This window comes from Biomphalaria glabrata, chromosome 5 (genome assembly GCF_947242115.1).
Source record: "Biomphalaria glabrata chromosome 5, xgBioGlab47.1, whole genome shotgun sequence".
NCBI lineage: Eukaryota > Metazoa > Mollusca > Gastropoda > Planorbidae > Biomphalaria > Biomphalaria glabrata.
This window is the reverse complement of record NC_074715.1, coordinates 13,023,066-13,033,943: the sequence shown is the minus strand read 5'-3', so window position 1 is coordinate 13,033,943 and position 10,878 is coordinate 13,023,066. Positions and strand designations below refer to the sequence as shown.

The window sequence follows — 10,878 nt, the reverse complement described above, 5'->3', positions numbered from 1 at the left end:
ACTTAGATGCCATATAGGATAGACAGATACCATGTATATTAGTTTTGCCAATGGAATAGTAAGCTACAAAATGGGTTTTGACTTCTGCAAAAGTAGTGACATGTTTTTTTTTTTTACTGTTTCATCAAATATTTGTGAATCCTCAATGAAAAAAAAAATCTATTAAATTTTCAAAAAATTATGCCTTATTCAATTGGATTTTGCATTTTTGCTTTACTGAAAACTAGTGAAGGATAAATCTATTTACAATTTTTGTATTACATTTTTAAATAAATAAAGAATGAGCACTAGATTTTGAAAAAAAAAGATATGAAGCATACTTGTGCACTTTACTTAAAAATTTTCACAGATGAGAATATTATGTATGGTAGGATGCTTAACACATTTTCAGTCAGTTAAAAAAACCCCACATATGTCAAAAAACTGTTCCCTGGTTCTGTTTAGAATAAACACATTCCTATTAACATTCATTGCATTCCATATTTAACAATATCATTAGAACAAAAATATACAGTAGATTCATTAGTGTAATATGGACAGAATTGTTCCTTGAGTTGAAAAATATTTTTGAAAAATAAAGTATATATCTATATATATTAATTATAAAATGTGCAATACTCCACATATATTTTTCTAAACAAATGTTTAGTGGATTTAACATTTTTATTTATTTCAAATGTATTTATTGTAATTTGATGTCAATTTTGTTTTCTTGATTTTACTCTTTTTTTATTTTTGAAACCATAATGACATTTACACATTTAAAATCAAAATAATGAGTCTATTTATACAATCTACTTGCTATATATATACCATAATGTGATCTCTCAGTAATTCATTTGATTTTTTGTGAATTGATTTTAACTGTTTACATTATTAAAGTAGAAAATAAATTTCTTTATACAATTAAGCCTTTTTTTTTTTGTTTGTTTTTTTTAAATCCTTTTTTTTTTAAACTTGTGTGCTGTGCCACTTGGCACTTTTATTAATTAATTTCAAGTGTAGTTGAAGTTATTGATTTGAATGAGATTTTTGGTTAAACATATACATTTATGAATAAAGCATTGCTTTGTGTGTGTGTATTTATATTCTTAATTATCCCTTGAAAACCTCTCGACCATATCTGGTCTTTTAGAATACACACAGGTAACATATATATATAAATTTTTGCTGGCTTAGGAATAGGTTTGTGTGAGTAAGCCTACTTCAAAACTAAATTTACCATTCTTATCATTTCATGTATGCTTGCAACTAAGACACAAAACACAAAAGTACTAGATCTTGAAAAGTATTGTTACATGTAAATATAATCTAATGCACAACTATATAAAGATTATTATTATTATTATTAAAATTTGATTTTATATCAAGCAGCGCATGAGCAATATTCTAGCTATAGATCTATATTTCTTTATGAGATGAAAACATTAGAAATATATCTAGATTCTAGATCAACATGAGATTTTTATTATAAATTAATAATAGAAAATAGAGCGCGTTTAACTGTATATCATTTATATCGAGATCTATAAATAGGTCCATTGTTTTTCCTAGTGTAGTGTAGCGCTAACTAGTGTAAGTCACATGACCATCGATCAACCAATCATCATAGTTTCTATTCCAACACAAACAAAATGGTGACCCAAGAAAACAAACTGCTTTTGTTGAGCTGCTTTACTCTTTTATTTTCACTAACTACGTCCTCTTCTGTTTTAAATCTCATAAGTGATATAGATCCCTGTGAAGACGTTTGTCTGAAAACGTACCCACTTTACATAGTTGATTCATTTGACAAGGTAGGTCTAGCTAGATCAGGAAAACCATTGACTTGTCACTGTCTTGTCTTGTAGAATTTATTTAGAATCTAGGTCATTGGACGATTGGTGACTGGTCTTGTTCAATAAGCTTAACTTAATATTTAATATCATAATATGCATGACTAAATCAATGTATGACGCGTAGGACGTAGGTCTAATCATGTTTTTTAAAAGTAACGTCTGTATTATATAAGATAAGATCTAGTCTATGTGAAATATGTGTCAAAAGAAAAAAAAAAAGTCTACTTGACGTTGAACTATGATTGATTAATAATATCTAAGTTAATATCTAGATCTAAAATATAGATCATGATCTAGTCTGTAACTATAAGTCTAATATTTAATATTATAGATCTAGACTCTTGCCTAAATTAGACTTTCTAGATGATCCTAGATCTAAATCATACTAGAGATGACTAATCTAGTTAATCAATGACTTGACAGTCACAGAGTTTTTTTTAGTTTGTAAAATGTTGTTTGTTTGTTAAATGTTTTACATGTTTCGGATGTTCCTTCAGAGTTGAAGATAGTTTACTTCCTAGTCCAAACCTCCCGCAGGACGACGGGGGATGGGAGCGGGCAGGGTTTGAACCCTCGACCGTCGATAAATCCGAACGACAGTCCAGCGCGCAAACCACACGACCAGGCGGCCATGTCATTGATTAACATGCATGACTAGGTCACTAGATTGACCTAGGGACACGCCTTGGACGTAATCATCTTCTTTTTTTTTGAAGTAACATCTGTATTTCATAAGATAGATATAGATCTAGAATACCCCAATCGTAACTTGAAATAATCTTTAAAATAATTTCTGAAAACTAGTAAATACAATTCCTGGCTAATTAGTGGCTTCACTCAGCAATTTTGTCTGAAGAATACCCCAATATTCTAAAAACAAGCTATTGCTGGTTTACTTCCCATTTTTACCAGAGAAGGAGTGAAGGTGAGTAGTAAAGTAAAGTTCCCCTTTCAGACCATGATGATGTAAAGGTCATCTGATTCTATGGCCTACGGTTAATGGGGGTGTCATGTGACCAGCACAACAATCAACCGCCTTTACTTTCCGCCAACTAATGTCAGGTAGCCATTAGAGCTCGGTGGACTCAGAAGCGCCCAAATATCCCGAAATTAAAAATCCCAGTCTTCACCAGGATTCGAATCCTCGATTCGGACGCCAAGCACTTTACCGCTCAGCCACTGGGCCTCACGAAGGTAAGTAACCAGTGCCTAAACCAGTACTTTTCTGGAAGAAGGGGCTCATTATCCATGGCTGGCTACCCATCTAGGAGAAGGAAAACTCTGAATTCAAAGCTCTGCTGCCTTACAGAAATTTCTATAAACCAAATAAGAACATAAAATTAAAATGTTATTTGACCTTGGTTAGGCCAATAATAGAATATGCATCCTCTGTTTGGGACACCTCTATTCAAGAAAACATTAAGAAACTGGAACAGACACAAAATAGAGCAGTGAAATTCATAACAAACAAATATTCACATTTTACTAGAGTGACACCTTTAGTAAAATCACTAAATTTAGAAATACTTCAGGAGAGAAGACTCAAAAGTAAAGTAGCAATTATACTTAAAACACTGAACCATAATCTTCAAATACAAAAACAAAATCTAATAAAATACTCAGAAAGCCACAAAGATAAAGGCACATATGCTAGGACAAATGCTCTTTCTTCCCTAGTGCTTTTAGAGCATGGAATGGGTTGCCTGAGCCAGCCAGGAAAACCAGTGACTTCGCAGAATTTAGGTCATTGGTTAATATGCATGACTAAATGCATGACGTGTAGGACATAATCATCTTCTTTTTTGAAGTAACATCTGTATTATATAAGATAAGATACCCAAACATGGGAAAGGCTTTGGAAGTCAACCCTGAGGGAATATCAGGAGTCGGCAACCCTTAAGAGCCTGTGATGCCACTGACCCCAAACTGTATATGGGCTTGCTGTTCCTTTGGATAGGTTAGCTGGGTGTGGAGAACTGTTGTATGGGTGACATAGAAAACTAATTGGAACTTAAAATTTTGTTAGCCATTATCATATAAAATCCTTTAGAGTTTTTTTATTACATTATATATTAATACTATATTAATTTATTAATTATTTTTAATTTCAGAGCCAATCTGTAGAAAGTTGTAAAAGAGGTTGTAGACTATTTTCTCTAATTGAGTTGGTAGGTGATGAAGATGGATTAAATGGCACCGTTAAAACCTGTTTAGAAAGTAAGTCAAACCACACAGAAAAAAAAATTAGGCCTTTTTTTTAATACAAGAGTTTATTGTATAAGGCTCAGCTACTCCAGTACACCATTTCAAATATTACTTTTTACTAGACTTTGTTAATTGAAATTTTAGAATAATTTTTTTAATGACTTCAAGGCAAAAATACATTGTCTTTTAATATAGATAATCTATTTAGCAATAACTTTTTATTTTTAGATTGTCATGAAGCTTATCCTAGTCAGAATGATGATACATCAGCCTGTATGTTGGGATGTAACAGCCAGAAGCCTTTCTCTGATAAATGGGGACCAGTGAGTGGATTTATCTGTTTATTATATGCATACATCACCTTCTTGGTTTTGTAGCATTGGGTAGTTCTAATTCCAGTTTGAATCCTACCATCCTGCAGATGGTTAGGGCTAGGTGCTATAAAAGTTTGAATCCTACCATCCTGCAGATGGTTAGGGCTAGGTGCTATAAACTTTATCTCTGAAGGATATTTCACACATTAAAAACAAAAAATTGTAAAAACATTTTGGTTTGCCTGCTATTTTTCATCTATCTATCAGTATCTTTAAGGACTATTGGTATAAGATGCATGGGCATTAAATTTATTTTGGTAGTCTACGGTTCCTAAGCTTGTAACCATCTCAATAACACTTAACCGCTCACGCTCAATAAATCCTGGTCTGATGACATGGTGTGATGTGGAGTATTATCTACATACTTTTTCACTTTTCATAGCTTAGTCTGTCTGTCGATCATTCAATAGGTAGATAGGTATTACTTTACATTTCAACGTTTAATGCATTAATAGAGGGATTTTTAACTGTTGTCTAATGTCTATTGAGTTCTAGCTTATACTGCGTTCTTGTCTCCTATTGTACATGTCACTAGTCTATATGTCACAGTAATAAACTTGTGCAGGTGTCCAAAGTTCTATTTAGAATTTCTGAGTCTAAATTAAGTTATAATACCTAACAGCCTTAAAGTGCTAAGTTTATCTGAACTTATTCCCATAACTAAATAACAATAAACTCATATTTTTTCCCCATATTTCTTTAAGGTAACATTTTGTTTGTTTTTAATGATATCCTTTATGGAACAAACTTATGTTGTTTGTCTAGATGACAGATTTTGATGCAGACTTCCTTACTGATGGGATGCCCCGCATGATGTATCCTTTTCTATATATGCACAACCTGTATAGTAACATGGTGGACAAAGTGACTCATCACATGTCAGTATCCTGGTCCTTCTTTATGCAGGATGGCAGCGGCAGATTGGTTGTTGTCAAGTCGCAGCCACAGGTTCTGGATATGGATGTCCAAGATTTTGATGGTATGCTTCAGTTTTAAATGTTCTGCCTGCGTTATTATGAACTTAGCAAGAGGGCCTTTTTTATCTCCTGTTTGTTAGCTTTAAAAAGTTTTACTGAAGTTAAAATAATTTCTTGGTATCTGTAACTAACTTGCTTACTTATCACACTTGTAGAGAAAAATATAGTTATCACAATATAGTTATTACAATATAATTTTATGAAATTTTCCAGTAAGCTTTTTAAAAAAAGTGAAAATTTTTGCTTTGTTCTTTTCTTCATTTTGCTATTTTTTGAGTGTGAAAAGATTAACTTTAATTTGGTTTTGTTTCTCTAGATTACTCGGCATTCAAGGGAACAAGTTCAATGCTGGAGACTAACATAGAATCTTCAGACAACACGGCAACATCAGTTCTCAGGCACTCTCAGTTGAAATCAGCTAGGAGTTTCTCTGATGAACTCAATGCTGCTCAGGTAAATTTTACTTGTCCTAAAGATATTATTTAAGTTCTATACAGAAAGTTACCAAGTTTGTGTGGACAACAAAAAAATACACACTCATTATATTTGGTGGCTTATAGTAAACACCTGGCTTATTGGTTTTGGGGTCTTTGGTTCATATCCAGAGTTAGGGTTTGGGAGTTCCTATTCTTTCAGCCTGCTGGTCATTATATTGTTCTAGGAATGAAAAAAAAGGGGTACAACTTTATTTAAGCTGTTGAGTAAACAATCATCATTTCATCTTCAAAAGCTTTCTCTAAGAAAAGGTGTGTAATTTTTGTTATAGGTAAAAAGATTTTTTAAAATGAACATTATAAGCTAAAATTGATCAAAGCGTTAATTGAGGAACTCAAAAAGTTTTGAAAAAAGGCACAGGGGAAAAGACGCTATCAGTTTTGTGCGAAATGTCTGTCCGTCCGTCCCGTTTAGATCTCGTAAACTAGAAGAGATATTGAAAATCCGACTTCACAATATTTTAGACCATTCAAAGTTCTAATGCAACGGCTACTTTTTTTTTTCCTGAAAGCGAAAATTCTAATTTTTAAAATCAATTATGCAAGCAGTTTTTTATAAGAAAAAGCTAATTAGTATGCATTATATGTTAGACCTAATTTAAGACGAATAGTAATCTAATAAACATTTTCATGAACATTTTTTCTATATAGCGGAAATTTTTTTTTTTTTAATTTTTTTTTTTGAGGATTCGAATATGAGATTGAGCCTTTTCAAAACAATTAACTTATTTAGTTCGAACCGAGGGTCCCGGGTTCGAATCCTGGTGAAGACTGGGATGTTCAACTTCTGAGTCTACCCAGCTCTAATATTAGTTGGGGAAAAGCAAAGGCGGTTGGTCGTTGTGCTGGCTACATGACACCCTCGTTAACCGTATGCCACAAAAACAGATGAACTTTACATCATCTGCCCTATAGACCACAAACTAGTTAGGCCAGGTTCACATCTAACTTTACATTCACTTTCACGATTCCTTTGATCTGCGGGACGGTTGGGGCACTACACAAGATCTGTTAACTTTCTTTCTCCATTCATATCTCTCATTTGTCTTTGATATAATTTCATTCGCATGTTCTTTCTGAAAATATTGAAGCCTACCTGGGTGGACCACTGGTCGTGCGGTTTGTGCGCTGGACTGTCGTTTGGATTTATCGACGATCGAAGGTTCAAACCCTGCCTGCTCCCATCCCCCGTCGTCCTGCGGGAGGTTTGGACTAGGAAGTAAACTATCTTCAACTCTGAAGGATTATCCGAATTATGTAAAACATTTTACTTCGGGGGCCGATTTTGAGTTTGTGTTACCACACAAACTGTCTTTTGTAACCTTGTTTTTTTTTAGAGTTGACTTGGTACAATTATTGTTGGGATAGTAGGTTGAACAGTATAACTATTGTATTTGTTAATTTATTTTCAAAGCATTCTAAAGTCATTGTCAATTACCATAATTATTTAGTAGTTCAAATTTTTTGGTTTAATTTTTAAAAAATCTTTCTATAACCTATATTTTATATCATTTGCAGTGATGAATGTTTTTTTAAAGAGATCAAAGGAATTGATATTCACTTTTTCTTTTCTTTAGATGGAACCTTGGAGCTACAAGCTTGATGATGTCAATGGCAGTGACTGGTTGACTTGTATAGCTCATAAAACTGGCATTCCTAGGCTGATCCTCTGTTTGATTTTACTTCTCAGCGCTGTAGCCATGATCTGGCTTTGCATGTCTGCTGCTGTAACTGCCCCTGATCAAAGGTTTCCACAGGTAGTGTGTTTGTAAAGTTGTGTTGTATGAAAATGTAAGTGTGTTTGACATGGACTTCTCAATCATTATCAACTCAAAAGTATTGTTTCATAGGTTTCTCAGTTCTAATGTTTTATTTCCAGGGAATGAATTTTGTTAAGTCATGTTTATGTAGACTTTGATAAGTCATGTTTATGTAGACTTTGACAAGTCATGTTTATGTAGGCTTTAATAAGTCATGTTTATGTAGACTTTGATAAGTCATGTTTATGTAGACTTTGACAAGTCATGTTTATGTAGGCTTTAATAAGTCATGTTTATGTAGACTTTGATAAGTCATGTCCATGTAGACTTTGATAAGCAACGTTCACATTACCAATCATAAATAACAGTTGGATTGACAATACTATTATAGACCTACATAACATAATTTCAACAAAAAAGCAATAGGCCAATAGGTGAACAAGGGGGAGCGAACATATTCTCTTCCAGGTTACTCTGGTGATTTTTTAAAAATCTCCTGAACGAGGATGGAACAGAGACCTGACAGTTCAGTCCAGCAAGTCTGACATGCCATGCCACAAGAGGGCTATCATCATAGACTCTTGGCTGTAATAAGAATAAGATGAAATTCCCTGTGGTTAGTGCAGCCTTAGGCCGTTTATAGCAAGCATTACCAGGGGCTACATGTCGCGACCCAATTGTTGTAATGATTGCTGTCATTGTGGAACTTTCATACAGGACTTGGGATGAAGAGCACGCCTGGCCATTAGGAGAATTTTTTCCTGATGGTCAAAAGGAGCTCCTTGCAAAGTGCTCTGATTCTCTAATAGATTTTTTTCAAAGGTTCAAATGTATTTGAAGATTTGTGTGTGTGCTGATGTTGGAAATGTATTTGGCCACAAGGTTGGGCACCAATCACTTCATGGGAAATTCTAATATTAAAAGTAAAATGTGTCCAATTGATAATACATCACATTTTTGTTTTCATATAAATTTCTTTTATCTCATGCACTCTAGAAATTAAGCATCAATGGAGATTTGGAGTACCTGCGCAATCTGCCAGAGAAGTTGGGCATTAAAAGAATTCACACCCAAGACTCCATAGAAGCCAGACCACTGCCAGTGAAGATTAGGGTGGAGAGGATATAAGTCAAGTTTTGTACAGGCAACCTTTATTTAACTATGTCATTCTTTAGAGAGTTTGATTTACAAAGATGGCTTACTTTCTGGGGGGTTGGCTATTTGTTATTTGCTTCCCCCCTCCCCAATCTCATAATAATTTTTTTGTTGATCAAATTGACTGTTTTGTACATGCACTCTCTGGGCAGGTAGGAAGACTCTTGCAGACTTGCTGATTTTCAAATGACATATAAAAAGTTGTTTTTTTTAAAGACATTTTTAATTTAGTTAATCATTTAAAAAGTATGCAAATTAATGTTTAAAAAGTAGCTACAAATTACTCATAGCTTTAAGTATTTAAAAAAAAAATAAAAAAATAATCATGCAATGCACTTTCCTTGTCATTTTTACTTTGCTGTATGATAATAACATTTTTATAAGTACATATACGTTCCCGATATGTAGGCCTACTCCATTAGTCACTTGTTTGTTTTTTTGATCATGTAGTATTTTTTTTTAATGTATTATGACTTGCACTACACCATTTGTATCTTTTGTTTCTTTATACAATCTGGTTGAAATTAACCCAGAAACATGTTTCTTTATACATAAGTTGGGTTAAAATTAACCTAGAAACATGCTTCTTTATGCATCTGTTTGGTTGAAATTAACCCAGAAACATGTTGTTTTTCTTTTGTCCTAAACATATCACGTTTCTGTTATATCTTCATATTTGAACTTAAACCTGTGAATATATTTCCCTATGAGTTATTTTGTAATCGTCATAAGAGTTGAGGCTAAGTCTCTTGAAACTCAAGGCCCATGGAAGCTTCCCTCCACTGGCCTATTCGAACATTACCTGTGACTTGAGCTGTTAAGAATCTTCACTGCAACTTGTTTCATTCTATAATGTGCTCCTGTTTCAAATTTTTCATCCGAAACCCTTTCCACTTTGTGTGCGTTTGACATGTTTATAAATTTTCTTTATATTTATCAAGATTTGTGGGTGATTTTTCTTTTAAAGTAATGTCATTTCATCTGCCATCTTCACTTCAATTCTAGACTTCTGTCACCTTATTTGCATGTTATTTTTCATGTTCAGATACACTCCACTCTATTTATAGTTTGTGTGTGTGTATATTTGCTATAACCATATATGGTTTTCATTTATCTAAGAAATACTGAAGTTTGGCCTTTTATTTCTTGATTGTAATCATTTAGGAATAAATTGTTAAAATGGATCAGGCATAGATTAAAACAGGACTTTTACTGGCATAGTGTAGAGTTAAATATTAGGCCATTGAAAGCTTTAAAAGTTATTCAAAATTTCAAAAGTCTTAGTCAAACATAGTATGCTCTAGATACACTTTGACCCCATCACTGTAGTTGATTGAAACATGCATTACTCTGCAGTGTACTATGTAATGTGGTTGTTCCGAAGACCAATGTATGAAATCCTCATTGACTTGTCCCTGGGTTATTTTTTCCTTGACCCTGATCTTATCTACAATTCAGGGCATTTTTTTTTTCTTTTTGTGTAAAATGTCAATTCAACTTTTTGTTTTGGTTATTGACTGTTGTTGTAGCAGACTGAATCACACTTAGTAACAATTTGTGATGTTTTCCTTGCTGTCTGTATTGTAGTGTTTCACTGGAAATGTTCAGTTCCAAGTAAACTGAATGGTTTTTTTTTGTTCTTGTCTCCCCTTGTAGTAGTTGCTACTTGCTGTTGTATTTGTTTTCAAACTGGGCTGTGAGACTGTGTGTTAGGTTTTGAAGTGGGATATTGGAATAAACATACAGTACAAAACAAATGCTCTGTGTTGTTGTTCATATGTCATGAGTGTTTTGAGTGACAGATGATACGGATAATGTGTCTTACACTATCAAAAGATATTACTTGGAGTAATTATGCTACTATCCATCCTGGCAAGTAGCAACTGAAAGCTACTAGACTACTTGAATATGGACATGTATAGAGAATAAGATTGAATTCTTTTCAAATTCCATCTATTGTGTATACTTTATCAAACTTAATAGGATGTCACACTGCAAAAATAAGAAATACTGGCTCTAGGTTTAAATGTGTAATCGAATAGAGCCGGTATTACTTTTTACTATTTCTATTAAAC

General features: G+C 33.3%; 1 protein-coding gene across 1 annotated transcript; it reads left to right on the top strand.

Annotated features, from left to right (window-relative positions):
* The first annotated feature begins 1,606 nt into the window (after positions 1–1,606).
* On the top strand, positions 1,607–10,560 carry LOC106061998 (transmembrane protein 59-like). Its single transcript, XM_056030459.1, has 7 exons — positions 1,607–1,796; positions 3,950–4,055; positions 4,272–4,366; positions 5,183–5,396; positions 5,711–5,847; positions 7,466–7,645; positions 8,645–10,560. Exons 1-7 carry the CDS (start codon positions 1,635–1,637, stop codon positions 8,774–8,776), a joined length of 1,026 nt encoding a protein of 341 aa, XP_055886434.1. The 5' UTR covers positions 1,607–1,634; the 3' UTR covers positions 8,777–10,560.
* Positions 10,561–10,878: the final 318 nt, after the last annotated feature.

Excerpts from the sequence above, each read along its gene's own strand:
- LOC106061998 (XM_056030459.1), top strand. The coding sequence starts at position 1,635 with ATGGTGACCCAAGAAAACAAACTGCTTTTGTTGAGCTGCTTTACTCTT. Across the intron at positions 4,056-4,271 it reads CGTTAAAACCTGTTTAGAAA|ATTGTCATGAAGCTTATCCT; the intron begins GTAAGTCAAACC and ends TTTTATTTTTAG. Across the intron at positions 4,367-5,182 it reads TCTCTGATAAATGGGGACCA|ATGACAGATTTTGATGCAGA; the intron begins GTGAGTGGATTT and ends TTGTTTGTCTAG.